The sequence below is a fragment of the Peromyscus californicus genome, unplaced genomic scaffold (assembly GCF_007827085.1).
Source record: "Peromyscus californicus insignis strain IS unplaced genomic scaffold, ASM782708v3 Scaffold_22__1_contigs__length_63687245, whole genome shotgun sequence".
Lineage (NCBI taxonomy): Eukaryota > Metazoa > Chordata > Mammalia > Rodentia > Cricetidae > Peromyscus > Peromyscus californicus.
The window spans coordinates 27,656,628-27,678,805 of NW_026294525.1; the positions used below are offsets into that span (position 1 = coordinate 27,656,628).

The 22,178-nt window shown below is 43.3% G+C and overlaps 1 protein-coding gene across 5 annotated transcripts in view; it reads left to right on the top strand.

Annotated features, from left to right (window-relative positions):
* Il20ra (interleukin 20 receptor subunit alpha) overlaps positions 1–22,178 on the top strand; it is a 35,523-nt gene that overhangs the window by 7,818 nt on the left and 5,527 nt on the right. For 2 of the 5 annotated variants that reach the window (XM_052751130.1, XM_052751128.1), the window contains exons 2-5: positions 11,097–11,232; positions 16,860–17,041; positions 18,295–18,470; positions 19,061–19,205. In XM_052751130.1, coding sequence (XP_052607090.1) covers positions 11,156–11,232; positions 16,860–17,041; positions 18,295–18,470; positions 19,061–19,205 — 580 coding nt within the window. In that variant the 5' untranslated portion in view covers positions 11,097–11,155. Of the gene's footprint in view, positions 1–826; positions 1,107–11,096; positions 11,233–16,859; positions 17,042–18,294; positions 18,471–19,060; positions 19,206–22,178 lie in introns of those variants that run through there. The other 3 variants (XM_052751131.1, XM_052751129.1, XM_052751132.1) reach the window with 3 other exon arrangements.

Genomic DNA, 22,178 nt, shown 5'->3' on the forward strand with positions numbered 1-22,178 from the left:
GATTTTCGGATTAAGGATCGTGTGTGTGTGTGTGTGTGTGTGTGTGTGTGTGTGTCTGTGTGTGTACGCATGTGTGGGTGTGTCTGTGTCTGTGTGTGTACGCATGTGTGGGTGTATGTGTGCATTCATGCATGCATTTGTGTATCCGTGAGTAGGTGCATGTCCACATGTGTGTTTTAAATCTGCACAAGACATTCCTCACTATAATTCATTGTTACAAATGGGGATGGGAGGGAATCTGCTTTCTTCCCTCTCTTCCTCTACTGCCCCTTTGTCCATCTTTTCCATTTTTTAATCACCTCATATTTTATTTCCAATTCTCAATATATTATTACTTTAAAGTTCCCTTACTTTATGGGTTTTTTTTTTCACATTTTTTATCCTGTCAGCTTTCTGGATTTTTTAACAATGGTGATGTCAGTGAAGAATTATAGTGCCTCTTGGAGGAAGGATAGGAAGAACAAGTTGAAAAAGGGAGTTGAAAAGTAACCTGGGAGATGTGCACTAATATTAAAAAGTATCTAGTAATTGAACTTGGTGTTTCCAATCACAGTTCATTCCAATACTTCAGTGATCCCAGATGTTTTGGCTCTGACCATATTCCTTGTCGGACTTTTCTTTCTGAGGCATATAATCAAGGATTAGAGACTCAGGTCTACATTTTAATCTACTGCTCCACAAGTACTATGAAAATCTAACATCGTAAAACATGGAAAAATAATGAGATGCTTGTTCCCAAAAGGGTCCTTTTCTAAAGGAGAAGGGATGGGAAAGAGGAGGGAAAGAGAAGATGACCCCAGGGATGCTGTGACAGTGGGCCGGGGTCTGTATAGACAGTCCTCGGGCATATTCAAAGGAACCACAGCATCTTCCAAGTAGGCACCTGGCAGGCTATGCTCCATTGTGAGACAGTGGAGGGTTTCTTAAATCCCTTTTCTTCAGAGTTGCAGGTAGAGCCTCTCATACATGAGTCAGGAAATCCCATTCAGTGACCGACCTGCCTCTTTGGGGGCGCAAACTGCAGTTCCCAAGGCATTCACCGTGTCACTTTAAGAACCTTGGACAATTCAGCTGTGAAATGCCACACTGAGCAAAAACAAAGCACGGTGAGTGAAGAGCGACGCTGGATTATGTTGCTTGTTTAGAAACTGCTTATGAAGACACTGTTGCTAAAAGGAAGCATGATCCAAATGCCGGGAGCTAATCAGTACCATGGGGACAGTCATAAACCTCTGAAACTGTTTCAAAGATACATCGTCTTCGATGGGTAGACTCCAATATATTCATTAAAATAAAAAGTCTCTATTTGAAATCCTACTTGCTTTTCAAGTACAAGCAGCAAAACACACAAAAACATGTTTAAACATGTAGATTTACATATTGAGGTATTGAGTTATTGAGGTGTGACTAAAAAGGAAAAATACTGAATTTTTTAATTTATTTTTTATTATTTTATTTTGTTTTGTTTTGTTTTTACTTCATGACTCTCTCATGTAAGTGTGCACACACCTGGCAGGAGAAGGATGAACAGTCATCCCGGATTTGGAGCCCCTGACTAACTGTAGACATGGTTCCTCCCAGGGTCCAGCTTGGTGAACCCGGGAGTGTCTTGGGTTTACTTACAGGAGAGTAGGTGACTGGGACACAAGAGTGTCCCTCAACAGTCCCATGCCAGCCTAGGTGACAGCCTGAAGGGAGCTAGCTGCCTCAGTGGTGCTTCAGGTCACCTCCACCTCTTTTTTTGGTTGTTTTGTTTTGTTTACTCATTTATTTTTTTCGTTTTTGCATCCTGACCAAAGTTTCCTCTCCCTCCTCACCTCCAAGTCCCTCCCCCCACCCCACCCCATCCCTACCCCACCCACACCCACTCACTCCCCCCTCTTCTGTTTCTCTTTAGAAGAGGGCAGGTCTCCCATGGGCATCAGCCAGTCATGGCAGGTCAAGTTCCAGTGAGACTAGGCACCTCCTCTTCTATTAAGGCTGGGCAAGGCAATCTGCTAGGAGGAAACGGTCCCAAAAGCAGGCAACGGAGTCAGAGACAGCCCCTGCTCCCACTGTTAGGAGTCCCACAAGAGGACCAAGTTACACAACTGTAACGTATATACAGAGAGCCTAGGTCAGTCCCACGCAGGCTCCCTGGATGTCGGTTCAGTCTCTGTGAACCCCTGTGAGCCCAGGTTAGTTAATTCCATGAGTTTTCTTGTGGTGCCCTTGACCTCACCTGCTTCTACAATCCTTCCTTCCCCTCTTCTGCAGGATTCCCTGATCTCCACCTAGTGTTTGGCTGCGGGTCTCTGCATCTGTTTCCATCAGATGCTGGGTGAAGCCTCTCTGATGACAGTTGGGCTGGGCACCAATCTATGAGTATAGCAGAATATCACTGGGAATCATCTAATTGACTTTCTTTCTTTCTTTCTTTCTTTTTTCTGTCTTCCTTCCTTCCTTCCTTCCTTCCTTCCTTCCTTCCTTCCTTCCTTCCTTCCTTCTCTCTCTCTCTCTCTCTCTCTCTCTCTCTCTCTCTCTCTCTCTCTCTCTCTCTCTCTTTCTTTGCCAGTTGCGTTTGATTCTATCCTGTCTCTGGGCTATCCCGTCTTTGGGACCTGACCCTCAGGGGTGAGCTCCTTCTCACAGTATGGGTCTCAAGCTGGGCCAGTCTGGTTGGTCACTCCCACAATTCCTGCACCACCTTTACCCCAGCATATCTTGTAGGCAGGGCGAAGTGTAGGTCAAAGGGTTTGTGGCTGGGTTGGTGTCCCCGTCCCTCCACTGGAAGTCTTGCCCAGTTACAGGAGATGGCCTGTTCAGGTTCCACATCCCCATTTGCTAGGAGTCTTAGCTAGGGTCACCCTCATAGATTTCTGGGAGTTTCCATTGCACTAAGTTTCTAGCTCATCCCAGAGATGTCCCCAGAATCCAGTTGTCTCTCCCAGTACTCTCTCCCTCCATCCTCCTCTGACCTGATCCCTCCTGTTCCCATCCCCACCCCACCACTTCCAGACCCCTCACAATATAGGTGACAACCTGGAGGAAGCCGCATCACCTCCTACTTTTTCTAAACTCATCTATTCTAAGAGCTCCAAGACCAGGTGCGGCCAGAAGGCAGGAGTGTTTGGTGGGTGGAATTCCAGGTGAACATCCTGTCACCCTGCCCCCACTTTCTACCAAGGAATGTTTATAGCTGTTATCATTGTCATGGATGTAGCTGTTACTGCATCATTCTTACTTTTCATGTCATTATTGAGGACTCAAACATTCTGTTGGTCACCACAGCAGTGTCTGCTTCATGATGGCTGATGGTCATGTTAGACCCAGAGAAAATGGCCATTCTCCAATCATTCATAGTGATGGGTGATGCCCCAGATACAGAACCTTTGCTCTGTGAGAGGGGAACCTTAGGTGTATTTCTGTTCCCAATCATACCTCAGTGCCTATCATAATTTCTATTTTCAGCCCATCATAGCTGCCCACTTACACCTCACTAAATGAATTATATGACTGTGTTTATCCACCACAAAACCTTCAAAGAAGAAGTAGTTTCCCTCACGGGCTTTCTGCTGACCTGTGAAGCTACCATCTACAACATGCAAAACAGAGTGATTACATAACCCTTCCTTCCACGGTGCTGTTCTTTGGAGCATTTTGTGAAGTCAGTGGGTGAGTGTCCTAGCAGAGAGAGCCCTGCCAAGGATACTTGGGCTTATACATCTGCCAAACAACTGAATTACGCTGAGCAAGTCATCTAGCCTCCCTAGGCTTCCATCTAGCCAGCTATAAAATGAGAATAGTTACCACGGAGGGTAATGCCAAGCTAGGGATAATTTTATTCAGCTCTTTCTTTGTGCCGTGCTCTGGCAAGAGCTTTACATTAAGAATACTGTTTAATTGTTGCAGCAAGCCTGTGAGGCTGGTTGATTGTTCCATTGTTGCAAGTGCAGAAATGGAGACAAAAGTTAAGTAACTTACTTCGATGCTCTGCTGATAAGTGATAAAATAGGCGTAGGCTCCAGTGTGTGTCTAGAACCTCTCTGACCTGCTCCTGTAAACTATTATTAGAGGTCAGTGAGATACAGCAAGTGGCAGCGCCCTATATAATGGACAATTCAGAGAAACTGAGGCACACACAAGTACAACCGAGAGTACTCGAGAAATAATAGCAGGGACGATGGCTAGAAGAAAATCAAGTTCAAAGGAACTGATGATGGTAGCACCAAATGGTACAGCTGGGAGGTGTGTATCTTCCTTCCCAGGTAAGTACTGAGTCATGAAGTTCTGTTTGAAGGACTTACTTTTCAAGGGTACTTAGTGTGCAATTAGGTGGGAGGGGAAGAGAGAGCAGCTAGTGTGGTTCAAGGTAAATGGTTTACAATTTGAGACAGAAAAACGCCTTTGTTTCCAGCATGCTGAAGTCAGGCCAGAGGTTCAGACAACCCACTCGAAAGCAGGTGTACCTGTTTTGCTCTTTGGATATTAGGATACAGTCACTAAGACTTCTACTCTCTGAAATGGGCCAGTCACCGTCTGGTGCTTTTTGTACGTCAGCTCCCTTTAACCTCGTTTGCCACAGAAGCAAACTCACTCGGGGCCGAGGGGCTCGTTTTCTGTCACGTGGCATCTTCTCTCACAAGCCTATTAAGGTATTTCTCCATTGAGAGATGAGTTTACAATATGGACCAGCCACTTATCATATAGACTGTTCTTCCTCCATTAAAAAAAAAAATCCTAATAAAAGAGGTGCTGAGCATCTGCAGGTCATGCCGCTCCTGCGTGCCGTGGGAGCACATCCAGATGATTTCAAGCTATCAATCAAACTGTAACGATTTGGTGGCTCAAGCTGTTTCACCACAGTGGAGATGCCCCAGTGAGTCTGGGGTCTGCTCCATCGCCATGATTCTGTCAGCCTGACAGGTCTCTGCTCAGTTTGGCTCCTAACAAGGCATGTATTCATCATATGATGTATTCAAAGTCCATAAGATACAACGTCCCCTCTGCCAATTAACTCAGAGCCCTGTGAGTCTTTACTGCTCCAGCGTAGAAGAACAGAGTGGGCTTGGGCATCTGCGGACTTTTTTTTTTTTTCCTGGGCAAGGCTGGGCAGGATGTCCTCCATCTCAAGATTTTTCTAGTTAGTCATGGGCCTGAGCACCTTGGTCTCGCATCAGTCCCCAGGAGTGGTTGTATGTGGCCCCTCCTTGCCACAGTCTGTTTCTTGTTGCTTTTTGAACTTTCTGATGGGAAAGTCAGAATGCCTCAACTTCAAAGGAGGGAAGTGTGAGGAATCCCAGAGACTGCTTCCCCTGGCTCTTTGTGCATTCTCTTAGAGCAGTGCACTTTTTGTGAGTGCTCAGTGCACTAATCAATGCCTTCTCACTTTCTGCAGCACAGCAACATGACAGTGCCTTCTAAACCATCTGATTGGTCACCATTAAGATACCCACAGAGTAGTCCCAGGCTTTGGCTCCACAATATGGCTGCCTTGAAATGACAGAATTTGTTCCTTCATGGTTTGGAAGCTATGAGTGAAAATCCAGCGGTTGGCCACCTTGAGCTCCTGCTGGAAGCCTCCACAATAAGTTGTGTCCACCCTCCCCCTAGCTTCTGGAAGTCCCAGGGAGTTTGGGACATGCATGCGGATGCATCGTCCTAGCTTTGGTCACCACGGTCACATGGGTGCCTCTATGTGTTTGTGTATTTTCACGTGACTGTATTTTTACTTTATTTTATTTTTTTTATTTTTTGGTTTTTTCAAGACAGGGTTTCTCGTGGCTATATTTTTATAAAGACACTAGTCACTTTGAACTAAGAGTCCGTGCTGCTTAATGGAAGTTTCTGCACCAAGCCTATTTCCAAATGAGATCGCATCCAGAGACACTGAGAATTAGGACTTCAGTGTATCTATGGAAGGGAAGGACACAATTCAACTTATAGTACAAAAAAAAAAAGTTAAATGATAAATAAAGTGATGAACCAGTATTTCACATTCATACAGGTGGAATCGACTATAGTGTGTTCAATATGAAAGGCATATTGAACTTGCTACAGTTCAAGGCTAAGGTGAAATTTTTAGAAATATATAGTTTTACTATGGTTCCAAATGAATAGAGATCCGATACTCATCAACTTAAAAGAAATTTGAATAAACTCAGACACAGCAGTCTGGGACCCCTTACCTTTGCTGCCACCTCATGGTCGGGGAATGTGTTTAATAGAACACAGCAGTAGATGGCTTCTACTTGCATTCTTCAGGGTCAGATGTGGGAGGATTCTGACAGGAAAAGGGAAAGGCCTTCTATTATATGATGTGGTTTTTTTTTAATGTGTTGATCAGGTCGGTATCAAATCATTGTAACACTTAAATTATTTTATATATCAACATCATAGAATATCCACGCTTTCCCATACGCTCTGACTTCTCTTTGTACAACTGCTTTGCAGTGGTGGTAGGTGAGCGATGTTAAAAGGGTATTGTGTGCTACCAAGTCCATTTCTCTTCACATTAGCTACACGAACTTGTACAATTATCTTCTCTGTGCATCGGTTGCTTTATCTACATAGTTAGGATGATAACGGCACCTACCATAGGGCTTCTGCAGAGACTGACTGAGTTGGTTGTATAAAACACATAAAATTATGCTGTCGCAGTAAGGATTCTAAACCTGAGCAACTATTTCTATTGCACACTTGCTTGTCATCAACTAAATACTATAAGATATGAAGATATTCACAATTCGTATGTTTTATAAGTCTTGTGCAAGTTGAGTTTTAGGAACATACTATATCCACAGCTTTAAAACAGGCTCTTAGTCTATCATTTTCAGTTGTCCCTAAAGACCCCTTATCTACTGAAATGAGACCTGGACAAAGAAAGCAAGCAGCTGTGAGAATACTCATAACCCCTTCACTGTAGTTAGAACCATTTATTGTCATTGACCAAAGACAAATCATTAAAATCCCATAGCTAACAAAAGGTATGGCTGAGGCAGATAGACAAATTACCATCGATCCACAGCAACTGATCGGCATCCATTTCTGGAAATGAACAGTCTGTGAGCAGAGGGACAAAATGTACTGTGCTTGAGTGAAGATGATTAGCATGGCTTAATGTGCTCTGATAAAAACAGTTTGGAAACCAGCAAGCCATGTCACAACAAGGAATATATTCTGTATCCTGGAGAGATGGAGAGATAAGATGTGACCTACTTTGCCCATAATGGGGCCACCCCCTGGATAATACTTTGATTCGTTGACAAGGAGATGATCCAAAACCAATATATTTTCTGCCTAAGCAATAAGACAAATAATGTCGATCCCAGTGACGAATCTGCAGGGCTGGAGACTACAGTGCTCTTCTGAGACATAGTAAGCACAACAGTAACATCTGCTTTAAATGTATTCCTACAAAAGTTGTGCACACTCTGAAACCCATCATCACCAGAGTTTTTATAATTAGGCCAGCATTTGTGAAAGTCCGTTTAAACAAATGACAAAATATTAATAAAGATCTCTGTTGAGGGGCTGTGGATATGGCTCAGTAGATAAAGTGCTTGCTGCAAAACCTGAGTGCCCAAGTTCAGATCCCCAGCACATGTAAAAATATAAAAATGCAAGTATGGCAGCACACATCTGTAATCTCAGTGTAAAGGAGGCACAGGCAGAGACAGGTGAATGCCAGCGACTCACTGGCCAGCCAATCTAGCCCAAACAATGAGTTCCAAGTTCAGAGTAGGACTCTTGATGGATAGATAGGTAGGTAGGTAGATAGATAGATAGATAGATAGATAGATAGATAGATAGATAGATAGATAAAAATGGAGAGTGGCAAAAAAAGAAACGTATGTCAACTTCTGGCTGCCATGCATTCATGCAGAGACAAATGTTCTCATGGACACACACATGCATATACCACACACACATGGAAGAGAGAGAGAGAGGTCTATTGATCAGTAAACATGATGGTTGATGGCTTATTCCAGAGTATAATTAATTTCAGAAGAGTAAAATTGCTTTGTTCTCTTGAAATAATCAGCAAATGAGCAATCTATTCTTTTTAATCCAAAATGTTTCTTAAATGTCTTGGGGGCATATTTTAGGCGTCTTTAGTTTGTGAATTGTTTACTTATTTCAAAAGGCAAATAGAAACTAGTTTTTACAGAAGACAATCCTTATGTGTACAAACTTTGAGGAAATATGCCTGAACTGTAAGATCTAAGATTATTTGGTATCTGTATCTCTAGGTCATGTTGCTACACATCAGAATACTCCATTCCTTATCAGTTATGTCTATAAAGCCATGTTTCGGCAATTTCTCTCATCAGTGGTATCATAATGCAGTCTATTTTAGTTTTATTTCTGATGAGATACCTCCCACTCCACACATGCCAGGGCCATTTAAAACTGTGAGATTTTAGACCTGGGAGGATCTTAGAGGTGTCTTTTTGTTAAAGCAGTTCCCCTCTCTTGAAGGACTGGAACGTTTTATTTCAGTCAACGGTACTGCCTCTCTACATTCCTTGTTCCCTCTTCAAAAGTCTGATTAAAATTTAGGACCTCCTAACGCATGGAACGACATTAAATCCCCACTCACCGCTCACCGTACATTAGCCGTACTCTACAGAAACTGCCAGCATCAGTGTCCGCAAAGTGTTTCCGAAGAGAAGTGTGAAAAGCGAAGGTGTGAGGAGGGTAAGCCGGCCCTTCAGAGCCTCTCTCACACGCATGACCGCACTAGCCCTGTGTGCAGAGACTGGATAAGCTGACGGACCTTCTTTTTGAGTGTTTAACTTTCTTCTTAAAAATAATACTGAAGTATTTTTAAAAATCGCTGAAGGGGCGGTGGGAGGCATGGTGAACACTGCGCATGCGCACACATGACGCCCCACACTCGGCCACCCAGCAGTTAAAGAGCTTATCTTGCTTAGAATCGGGGTCGTATTGCAAAGTTTAATTCTAGAACAAATAATTTTTTTTTCTTTTTCTTATTTGCCTTGTGGTATTATAATTCATCATTTAGAGCTAATCTGAGCCGAGGATTGCCCAAAGCATTAAGCTAATTCCTTTCCTTGATATTAGTTCCAGCTAATTCACACAAGTGTCAAGGGACCCCCATGTCAGTGACTGAGCTAAATTGTATTTCCTAAGCTTCATTTGCAAATATCGAACCTTATGTTTTCCAGGTTCAAAGACTAGAATATGTGTATTTACAAAGGGATAAGTTCCTCACGGAATCTGGTGGACTATTTATTATTCGATATCTTGTGATCTCTCCAGGGTTAATGCTTTGATTCCTACATGTTAACACTAAACTTTTTCAGTTATTTTAATTCATGGATCATCCCTGATCTTGGAGATAGCTCCAAGATACAGGACATGTTTAGCATTTTCAAGGCCTAGGATTCCATCCTCAACCCTGCCACACACCGCCCCCCAAAAAAGGATCAACCTAACAGAAGTCCAGGGGACAGCTTTTAGGAGTTAGTTCTCTCCCTCCATGCTGTGGGGCTCTGGAATTGAACCCAGGTCCTCAGGCTTGACTGCAAGACATTTCTTGTTTCTTTGATGTTATAATAAATTATAAAGTGGTTGGTTTTTTTGCACCCAGCGAGTCATCTTGCTGGCACAGATCATCCTATTTCAGAAAAATGTATTCTTCCTATTATTTTTGGTAGCGTCTCAGTTCTCGATGATTTCTTTTAGAGGATTTCTATAAATAGATCCTCTAAGGCAGAGTTTTGCTTAGAGAACAATTACATGAGCATGCTAGTATTTAAAATGAAATCTCAGGGCTGGAGAGATGGCTAGGTGGTTAAGGGTACTTACTGCTCTTGGGGAGGACCAGAACCCATACAGTGTGGCTCGCATCTGTCTGTAACTGAAACTCCAGGGGATCCAGTGCCTTTTCTGCCATCCTTGGATCTGAGCACTTACACACATGTACACACACACACACACACACACACACACACACACACGCACATGTACACACTTACTCACATGCGCGCACACACACACTGCACATGCACACACTCACTCACATGTGCACATACACACATAATAAATGAATAACTTCATCTTACTGGCTAGTTTTCTGTCTGTCACCTTATTATACACTTTAGTGAATTCAATCAAGCTCCAGCCACCAACATGCCAGCCTTTCAATAATATCCATCAGAAATTTCCTCATCTTTAATACCATAATTGTGTATTTTAAAATGATTCCTGCTTAAAGAAAACTCCGGGTGTATAACCATAAAGGAAAATTTTTTTTTCCAGGCTTCCCTATTAACTTTAAGATCTGGATAATATCAGCATGAGACTCCCAAAATTTTAAGACCAGTTTCTGTTTCGATCTTTAAACCGGGCCTGCAGCCTGCACAGTGGCTGGCATTTGCCACCACACTTTAGAGAAGAGAAGGGCGGGCAGCTTAGCAGGGGAGGGCCAGGCACTGTGCTCTGACACCCACAAGGGCTTTAGCTCACTGAGAGCATGCTGAGTCACAGTAGGAAGTGAGGAGTGGCTGGCTGTGTGGTGAGGATGGCCTCCAGTGCAGACTCGGGGGTTTTACAGCTAACTCTAGAAGATGGATTGTTCATTTCCCGGCTGGTGCATAACAAACTGCACCCAAACCAAGTACTGCTCTTGGTTCTCAGGGTTGCCTAGGGCTCAGCTGCACGGTTTGGCTGGTTTCCTTTGAGGTCCTTTCTGCAGGGTCAGTCTAGGGCAGCTGGAGCTGGAGTGGGCACAGCTACTTCCTGTGGAAGCCTGAGCTCAGCTGGGATATCGGGGCAGCCGACCCTCTCTCTCCTTCAAATGACCCCTCAGAGTTGTCCTTCTCCATCACCCTGACTGCCATTTTGTACGCCACTCAGGAAGTTAAAAGCACAAAAAGTGGACGCTTCAAGGATGCTTATGCCTTAATTCCAGAGTCACATTTGCTAGATGCTTTTGGATGACCTAAATCACAGCCCCCACTCAGGTTGAGTGTGAGAAGAAATGCAGAGTCTGGGGCGTTGGGGCCATCTTTAAAGGTCAGCACTTACTTTAGGGATTAAGTTTTCCTTCCTTTCATTAAAACGCCAATTCTTTCCCACTCCTTTTCCAGTTCCTTGTGTCTCTGGCGGTTTGCCTAAACCTACAAATATCACCTTCTTATCTGTCAACATGAAGAATGTCTTGCATTGGAATCCACCCCAGGGTCTACGTGGAGTTGAAGTCACATACACGGTGCAGTATTTCATGTAAGTTGCTGCTTTTCCTTGCAAGTCATTTCTAAGCACAAGTCTCAGACTCTTGCTGATTGTGTGGAGGCAAACTTTCTATGGCATTACGTTCTTTGAAAAAGAAAAGTTTAAGACATTTCCTGTTTCTTTGATGTTATAATAAATCATAAAGTGGTTGTTTTTTTGGAGCCAGAAGCATTCAACATTCAGGCAAGAGCATGAGGGCATGCTTACAAAAATTGAGAAAGGGGGCCAGCAAGATGGTTCAGCAGGTAAGGTGTTTGTCACCAAGCCTGAGGACCTGAATTCCATTCTTGGGACCCACGTGCTGGAAGGAGAGAACTGACTCCAGCCAGTGTCCTCTTCCACCCACATGTGCACAGTGTGGTATGCGCATGGGCATGTGTGCACACACTAGTGCACATGCAGATACACACAGGGTCGGTAACAAATGAGTGGGGAAAAGAAGTTGGTTAGAGAGGTGGTCTCTGGATAGGCAAACGAAGCGATCCACCAACTCTGAGACCTCTAAGCTTAAGGGAATGATCGGTCTTAGCTCAAACAAGGCAGAATTCTGTGTGATGGCCTGTTCCTACTAAACAGAACAGCACATGGACCCTTTCCATTTGTCCTTCAAGACCCTTCACCGGCAAGAGAGAATGCAAAATAGACAAGACGGTGTCCATTTCCAGAGGCTAAAGGAGAAGGACGTAACCCAGACCACCAACTGTGAAGCAAGCAAACCCAATCCTGTAGAACCCAGAGTGAGACCACCACAGATGCCAAAAGCAAACCAGCACTTCTTTCTTTTGTTTTTAAGAACTGCTTTTTATTTAAGATTTCCTTTTCTTTATGCATATGTGTTTCACATGTGTACGTGTCTGTGTGAGGGTATGCCAAGTGTGTGTAGGTGCCCATGAAGGCCACAAGAGGGTCCAGATCACCTGGAGCTGGAGTTATAGGCAGTTGTGTGCCCTTGATGTGGGTGCTGGAAACCTCTGGAAGAATAGCAAATGCCCTTAACCACTGAGCCATCTCTACCCCTTGAGCTCCATGGGTGAGAATGATTCCTCAGTAATAGGTGCTCAACTGCTCGTCTAACACTCTAAGAAGGTACCAGTAACTGAAGAGACAGCCCCAAGGAGCCACAGCTTGGTGCCACAGAATGTCAGAGGAAGGGGACCTGCAGTGACATACTCATCATGGAGGCCCAGTCACAGGGCGGTGACAATTCTAGAGTAAGAGAGAGATGCAGGAAGAAAGAAGCGGCAGAGAACAGTTGGCAGCCCAAGCAGACCGTGACCTTACAGGAGTGCCATGAGCCACATCAGCCCCCAGGAGTCCACAAGCTAAAGGCAAGCAGGCGCTCCAGCAGAGGGAATAATAGATTTGATAAAAGAGGATTTGACAGAAGCAGAAGTTTAAAATTCTGCACAGAGAAAGCTCATTATCTGACTCCCACTCCTACACCTCAGACTTTTAAATATTATTTTATTCTTTCTCACAGTTCGAGAACTGTGGTCTCGTGGGTTCAGATAGATGGTTCTTTTGCTGGTTTCATTTGGGGTCTTTCACGCAGCTTTTAGTCTATGACAGATGAGGCTTGCCTAATTAGCCAACAGGTAGCCACATTCGAAGGCCTAGTAAGAAATTGGGATAGCACCTACCCATAATTATTGAGAGTGAAAGAGGCAAGTGAATTCAAATAAAAAGTTCCTCCAAGACCTTTCCCATGGGAGTAAGAGAAGAATTCATAGAATAATGGTCTATGTTGTTTTATTAAAGTAGATAGATAACACAATCTTTTCTGTATGTTTGCTTGTTCTTGTTTTTGAGATGGGGCCTCATGTAGCCCAGGCTAGCCTCTGACTTTCAACACAGCTGAGGGTTACTTTGAACTCCCAATTCTTCTATCTAGCTCCCAAGAGCCAGGATTACAAGCATGTACTGAAAAACAGGGTTGAATGTAGAATTCTTCTAGACTGAATGGTGACAGGAAGTGTGACTGTAGAACTTCCTTGTTTTCTTGGCATCCATGAGGAATTGGTTCTGGACCTTCCACAGATGCATCAGACCTTTCTATTAGATGACATGGCATTTGCCTATAATCTGCACATACCTGCCTATACTCCTCAAGCCACCCTAGGTTATTATAATGCATGCTACCAGTATAAATGCTATCAAAGTACTGCCATACTACAGATGTTCAGTAAAGAAGCAATTCTTTCTCCAACGTTTTTAATCCACAGCAGATTTAATCCACAGAAGTGGAACCCATGGATACAATGCCTGTGTATCATCATTTAATAACTAACTTTTCCAGTAGTCTTCAAAACCATTTTCTTCATTTAGAAAGTCATAAGAAACTAATATTTCTCATGGTAACAGAACATTTGGATTTCAGCAATTATTTTCAGGTTACCTCATTTCTTTTGATTAAGATTCAAATAAAGTGAAAGTCACTGCTTTATTAGAAATATGTGCTTCAGGTACGACCTGATTTCTGTCTATGTAGCTGTCTAATCATCCTTCTTTCTATAAGTAGGATAAAGTGCCCAGCATCATTCACACCAAATGTTTCTGGTTAATGAGTTATAAGGGTAATTTATTTCTCCCTTGGTTATACTTCCTAAACTTTAAAAACATGAACCACATTTGCAAAAGAGAGTGACCATCTTTGTCCTTGGAAAATGAATTCAGACCACTAAAGCTGGGCAAAAACTTCAGGGAATACTCCTGGTTGCCTTTTTCTAGCACCCCATTCTCATTTCCAAGGATAGTCTCAGGAGCCGGGGTTTAAAGAAAGACTTCAGCTTTGCACAGAGCAATGGCTCACCAGCATGTCCTCACTCCTTCTTCCATTAGGTGGGGCAAAGAGCTTGCTCTGTCCTCCTGACTTCCCAGTGCTTCAGAAAGAACTTAAAATAATAATAATAATAATAATAATAATAATAATAATAATAATAACAACCACCAGGATTGTCATTGCTGTATGAGAACAAGTAAGTTATACTGTGCAACTTTCTAAAATGAGTCCTTAAAAAGACACTTGTCCCACAGGAGTTCTGACATCCCTGGGTATGAACCAAGTGGACAGGAACACAGGGTGCAGTGCTGGAGTCGGACAGTCCTAGGTTCATGACCAGATTGTGAACCTAGCTGAGTAACCTTGAGCAGGTTACACGCTTTTATGCTGTTTAGTGAGGTCTGTTTCTAGAGCTAAATGTTTAAAGTTTATATTATACCCACAAAATAATTTGGTGTAGAAAATGGCATGGCACCCAAAACACCAGCTTTGACACTGGGGAAAGTGATTCCAATTTCAGATCAACTCTTGCCGCTTCTGCAAACTTGACTGGATCCCTTAATCTTCCTGAGTTTCAATTTCCAGCTCTGTAGAAATGGGGCAAAACCAGTGAAGCCCACTTCCCGGGGTTGCCACACAGTCCAGTGAGGTGAAATACGTAAGCCTGGAGAACCCCCCTCGTCTCATTGTGGGCACTCACAGGTGTTTGCTGTGCTTACTAGAAATAGATGGAGACCAGCGAGGCCCCCACAAGATTCGTCCTGTGGGAGATTATTGTCACTGGAATATTTGTCAGATCTCCCATTCAGATATCGGCGACAGGCATTTTCTTCTCGGTCAGTACCTGCATGGTGAGGAGGTGCCCTGCCCTTGGCAGGGTGAGGCAGTTTACAAAAGAGAACACAAAGGAAGCAGGGACAGTATTTTTCTGACTTCAAGTCAAGACCTGCTGACAGGACAAGAAATCAGCATGAGGCCACATTCCTAATCCTAACACCTGGAAGGTAGAAGCAGGGGGATCAGGAGTTCAAGGTCATTGTCAGGTACACAGAGAGTTCAAGACTAGCCTAGACCATATGAGACCCCCATCTCCAAAGACCAAAAACAAAAGAATAAAGTGAAATTGAAAAGTAAATCAGTTTTGAGTAACATGAACAGTATCTTTTCAGGAAAGAAATGGAATGGTATGGACAACCAAATGCACAGCAAGAAGAGAAGTTTGGGTATAATCTGGTAAAACCTGTTTCTCTGTGTTGATAGTCTGTTTTACAAACTGAATCAAAATGTAACTATATATGTAAATGCAGACCCATTTTTTTCCTTCCATCGTTGATCAGAAAGTCCCAAGGCACTGTTGATAATCTACAAGGAGAAGGTGATTGAGATATGACTGTATGTCTAACATCTTTTGGCAGATGTGGCATTTATGACCCGAAAGAGATTTGCCTCGGGACTCTGTTGCCACATCTTTGGACGAATTTAGCAATACTCAGTAACGTTGCCAAATCCTCCTTATCAAGACATAATCTGCCATGACGTTTGTGATGAATGTTTCTCCACTCCCCACTTTTGCTGCTATTCCCAAGTCTATTTTGCACCCACCTTAATGCTTCTGAGCTTTTAATCCAGACTTTGCTCTGGGTATTCCTGCCTAAGCCATCCATGCGCACTCCGTCTATTGACTCCAAAATCACTACCGCCCCCTCATACCTCTCTCTTGAACCCCAAGCTCCTGCATTTGGAGAACTCTCAACACAGCTCAAATGCAGCCTGGCACTGGTGAATTTATTAGTTTCCCTTCCTCCTATCCCTCCCCTCCCCAATTTCCAAACCCACTCTTCTTTGGTGATCTTTATCTTGTAGATATTACCATAGTCCATGCTCTTGCCCTAAACAGAAAGATATTCCATCATCTTTACTGTGTGGTCCCTGGCAGGCACTCAGTCACCCGGTCCTGGCCCCCAACAGTTCTTGTTTTTATTGTGTCCTTCTTCATTTCACTACCATCCTTGTCCATACCGCTCACACCTTCCTCCTGGACCACAGCACTGCCCTCCAAACTGCTCTGTGCGTTGCTACCACCAACACACCGCACTCTCTGGAGATGAGTGGCCAGCCTTCTAAACCAGACCTGTCATCTTGTTCCCCAAAGTCCTGCTTTAATGTCTTCAGTAGCCTTCAGGACAATCCTGTCTCCCCAGCTGACTTAGCACTTCACTGAGCTTTTTATGCCACAGTCTCTCTTACCTGAGAAGTGCTGAAAATGTTTCTCCCTCCCCATTTTCTTTGGATGTTGTATTTTAACAACAACAAGAAAACAGTATGGACAACGTCCTCAATTTAATAGCAACACAGTTATGGTACGCTCAGACACGCTGAATCCTAGTAAAATTTCCCCAAGACTCTTAATACTTAGTAAAGTTTTAAATTTTATGAGAAAGTCAAAGTAATGTCTCCTCCAATTAAGAAAAAGGTTAACTTTCCTTTAATGCATCCATCAAACTAACCTCATATAGACTAAAAACTTAATTACTAGAGAATGATCACACAGTATATAAAAGTTTTACTGTCGTTGAAGTATGAAACTGTAACATGCTTCCAGAATGCACTAGCCACATTGTAATTCACAGAAAAGCATAGTGTTTATAGAAACTCTGACTCAGGCTCCTGACAGCTAATAAAAATATCGACAGCCGCAAAAGGGGATTCAATTTTATCAGAATGACAGGCATCTGTGTTTTGCTGAAGAGAAGGTCCTCCATTCACTTTTATATAATGACTTTTTTACATCGTAAAGCATGTAAGGGGGCTCATTATTAATTCATAGTTTCTTTCTTAGCAGATACGGGCAGAAGAAATGGCTGAGTGCATCTGAATGCAGAAGCATCAGCAGGACCTACTGCGATCTCTCTGCGGAGACCTCAGATTATGAGCATCAGTACTACGCCAAGGTGAAGGCCATTCAGGAAACCAAGTGTTCTGAATGGACTGAAACCGGACGGTTCTATCCTTTCTTAGAAAGTGAGTAATGCCGCTGTCCACTAAGCATGAACTAATCTGGATTCCTGTTGTGATACGCTGGCCTCATAGGCAACTTTGCCCAGAAGAAAGGGTCTGCTTGACTCTGGTCTGTAGAGCTGGTTGAATAACCTGCCCTGGTGTTTCATGTGGGTGAACCCCAGAGTCAAATCTGTAGATCGATAGATTTGACCAAGGCGTCTTTAAGGTCTCTCTCAGATTCAGAGTTAAAGACAAGTGTCAATAATACCAAACTTTGATTTTGTCTTGTCATTGTTTTATCATAGCAGAAGCTATGCATTAGAAAATACATTGTAGGTTAGTCCATCATTGACATGTGCCCTGAATGCACAACAAAAATCTCTTTTTCATTAAACTTGGCATTGTGCTGTGGTTTCTAGGTATAACTCAAATTAAGGCAAGAGTACTCCTGCTATTTGCTTTTATAATTTTCCTTCCCCTAATATGTGACTGACCCGACCATGAAGAATGCAGACAGAGCCACCATAATGAAATAGCTAAGGGCTGCGGAGGCCCCAGGAGGTGGTGCCTTTTCCAGGAGTTTGCCCAGTGGGAGACTGGTAACCCGTGCCCTCAGGTCAGATCTAGCGCCTCTGTTTTTCAACAGGTCATGAGGTCATGAGCTAAGAATACTATTTATATTTTTAAAATAGCTTTTTAAGTAAAATAGTATTTTTGACTTGTGAAAATGATATGAAATTTAAATTTCAATGTCAGGGCATGGAGTGATGGCTCAGCAGTAAAGAACACATGTTGCTCTTTGCAAAGGACTCAGGTTTAGTTCCCACCACCCACATGGCTCACAACCACATCTAACTCCAGTTCCACAGGATCCGACGCCCTCTTCTGGCCTCCACCGGCAATGCATGCAATGTGGTCCACAGACATACATGCAGGCAAAACACCCATACACATAAAATAAAAATAAATAAATTTTAAAAATAAATTATCTAGAAAATATTTTGTAAATTTCAGTGTCTGTATCTAAAATTTTCCAGAACGGCAACCTTGTTCACGTATTTAAACTGCTGCCAATGACTGCTTTTGAACCACAAACTGAGTGGAGTCCTTGCAGCAGAGATCCTGTGGCCGGCAAAGAGCCTCTGGGCTTTTATGGTGGCAGGATCTCCCATAAGAGGGTGGTTTTAGGTCTTTGATCCAAGTAAGATTGTACTGAAGCTTTACCTCAGGGTTTTTTCACACCTGAAAATGCTAATACCCTCTTCTCCTCTAAGCCCAAGTTGGCCCACCAGAGGTTGCACTGACAAGTGGCGAGAAGTTCATCTCTATTACCCTGACAGCACCAGAGAAGTGGAAAAGAAATCCCACAGATGACTCTGTTTCTATGCAACAAATATACTCCAATCTGAGATACAACGTGTCTGTGTATGACACTAAATCGAGAAGAAGGGTGAGCCCTGCCTGAGATGGGGTCTGGCCTCTGGGTGTCGCTTTCTGGGCTGCCACAGGCAATCCTGGTGCTCCAGTTCTCTTTTGAGAATGTCGCAGCTGACACTATTCAAAAGAGATATTGTACAAGATAAAATGAGAGCTGAGGAGACTTCAGACCTTTCCTTGCAGAAGTACACTGTTAACAGTGCATGAAGTCACAATTGGAATATAGAGCGATCGGGCATTTCACCTGATGAAGCATCTTTACTTACACAGCATCTATCAATCACTTTCCAGGCATCATATATATATATATATAACATAGAAAATATACATATATATACATATGAGCAAGAACACAGGACAAAGTTGAACAAGAACTCTATCTTGAGTTATTACTTAGAAGTGTTGCTTGAATTGGTCCATTTCTAACAATGTTCTACTCAGCTAAATGAAAATATATTTTTGAATCTATGTTGAAAAAAATAAAAGCTTATAGTGACAGGAAGGATCTGGTGGCATCTTGGCCTTTCACTTCTATCTAGAGCTGTCCCTGGGGAGGTCCTGGCATCTTTGGTTCTAATCTCTGTTTGCACTTCCCTACCCCAGTGGTCACAGTGTATCGCCAACAGCACATTGGTACTCAGCTGGCTGGAACCGAGCACTCTGTACTGTGTCCATGTGGAGTCCTTGGTGCCAGGGCCGCCTCGCCTCACTCTGCCTTCTCAGAAGCAATGCATCAGTACTCTGGAAGGTAAGCTGCAAGAGACTTTAGCCTTAGGAAAGAAAGCTGATAAAACAGACAAAATATAAGGGTTTAGATAGAGTCTTAACAAATCCATGTTTATGAAAATTAGGCTAAAACACTGGTAAAACATCTACTTCTCTAGCTACATTGAACTGTCTGAGGTTTTGCTATTGAGCTTGGTCAGTATTAAGGAGGCTTGTCACGACACCTGGAAACCATCAGCAGGAGTCCACTGGCAACAATCCTCCCCAGTTAACGTAGCTTCCTACCTTGGGAATAGAATTAAGAACTTTTATACGAATCATTTTTCATCTACCCAGTCATAGTCACTCTAGCCAAGTCTTGGAGAACACCCAAGAACTATAGAGCAGGAAGCAAAGCATTGCCCTGGGAACACTTTCAAAAGCCACTGCCCTGATCTCCCTTGGGATACAAATGACAGGCCCCTTAAGTTGCCTTCAGACATCACCTGTCCCTTGTCAGCTGCGGGCGGATGTGGGGTCACCAGAATCACTCTCTTAGAGTTGCTTCTCTCTGCCTCCTTCCTGTGCTTTCTGAGCAAGCCTCCCAGGGAATTGTAGTTTGGGGTGCTTCTTTTATGAGACCTGGAGTTATGAGCCTTGTGTTTGTTTAGTAAGTCTGCCCTAGAGTGAGAACTTCAACTCAAACCCTGGAAATGGAAGACAGATAGACCTTCAAGTTCTGCTACATCATCAGATGGTCTTCATCCATGATCATTCTGGTCCTCCTTCATCGGATGGTCTTCATCTATTATCATTCTGGTCCTCCTTCATCTTGTGATCTTCATCCATTATCATTCTGATCCTCCCTCTAACATGCTCTCAACCTCTTGCAGGTTCTGGTTCTTTCCCCATCCTTGACTGAGAACCCACAGCCTTTAGCCAGTCAGTGGCGACACACACCTTTAATCCCAGCACTTAGGAGACAGAGGCAATGAATCTCTGAGTTTGAGGCTAGCCTGGTCTATAGAGCAAGTTCCAGGACAACCAGGGCTACACAGAGAAACCCTGTCTCGAAAAATGAAAAGAAAAAAAAAAAAATAAAAGAATCCCCAGCCCCAGTCCCACCCTTACCCTCCCCCCCCCCCCCACCCCTGTTGTGTTCCTCTTCCCTTTCAAGGTGAAACAGTCCCCAGGAAAAGGAAAAGTGTTGGAAGCACATAGGAACAGTAAATAGCTTTACTTTTGAGTCTCACTCTATCATGTTATCTCTTTGACAAGAAAGGATTCTCGAACCTAATACAAATAAACCTCAAATGCCAAGCAAGCAGGAACGGGACACAAAACAGGCCGGAGGAATCCATTTTGTGTCCGGAAAAAATGCTGTGTTCCCTAACAGTTTGATCAGTGCCGAATGGCAGGTCATTTACCTACCATCCGAAGGAGCTCGTTTACTCAACTGGCAGAGCTAAGGCAACTAAGAACAGCTCAACCAGCTTCTTCCCTGTAAGAACATGGAGCCCATTTCCTCGCCAGTGCAGTAAAAGGAACAGATACAGGCACACTGTTTCTAGTACTGAAGTTTCCCATAATATCTCACTCAGTCAACGACACCTTCAAAGACACTCTCTCTCTCTCTCTCTCTCTCTCTCTCTCTATATATATATATATATATATATATATATATATATATATATATATATATATATATAAAAACTTTGTCTCTTTAGGGACTTTGCCTTGAAAGATATCTCTGTTCCCTAAAGTTTCTCAACTAAATCCTCCCAGATGAAAATGTAGCGAATGTGCTATTTCACACTAAGTGCCAGCAGTTGTCATGATCTTCTTAGGCAGGATAAGCCCGGTCTAATGGTGACATCAAGGGCTATGCTGAGGGCTGAGCTACCATCTAAACCAGAGCAGGTCCCTTCTAAAGTAGGACAAGTGCCCAACAATTGCAACATTTACATCACAGCCTTGGCACATTTCTGTGTGGGCAGACGAGCACTCTCTCTGGGGACTGTGGAGTGGGTAGAAGAACCTTCAAGGAATGCTCAGGATGGATTTTCCCACTGGTGTGGTTGATACCCACCACCACTATATACATCATAATACATCTGTTTTCCATCTATGGATGGTAGTTAGTGGGGTAGATGCTATGTTGTTTTCTCTCCATCAGACAGTGAGAGTATCCCCACATGGATTAAGTACTTCTGTGACATACTGGCTGATTTTATTAGTGCATAAGGAATGTTCTAGGGTTTTATGGTTTATGCTAAGTTTGCATGGGATGTGTATGTGTGAGTGTGTGTGTGTGTGTGTGTGTGTGTGTGTGTGTGTGTGTGTGTGCGGTTCTCTGGAGAAACTTGTAGCTGAAGTTTTCTCTGGTCCTGCCCAGTCCCATAAACCCTACAGCTGCTTATAAAATAATCACTCAGAAGCTTATATTAACTAAAACTGCTCAGCCATTAGCTCAGGCCTACCACTGACTAGCTCTTACGTTTAAACTCAGCCCATTTCTGTTAATCTATATGTTGCCATGTGTTCCGTGGCTTTACCTGTGTGCCGTTACATGCCGCTCTCTGGATGGCAGGATGGTGTCTGCTGACTCAGCCTTTCTGTTCCCAGAATTCTCCTTGTCTTTCTACCCTGCCTATACTTCCTGCCTGGCTACTGGCCAATCAGCTTTTTATTTATCAACCAATCAGAGCAACACATTCACAGCATACAGAACATCCCACAGCAGAAACAGAACCAACAAGATAGATAGATACATGAGAGATTTTAAGGAGTCAACTCTTGTCATTGTGTAAGCTGCAAAGCACAAAATATTTAGGGTAGGCATCAAGCTGGGGACTCTAGGGACAACTGGCATTGTAGTTCATCCCCAAAGGTCATGTGGTAGTAGAATGCCCTCTAACTCAAGTTCATCAGTCTCTTTTATTTAAGAGCATCAGTTGACTAGATGAGGATCAGCTACATTATAGAGAGCAATTTTCCTTGCTCACAATCTACTCAT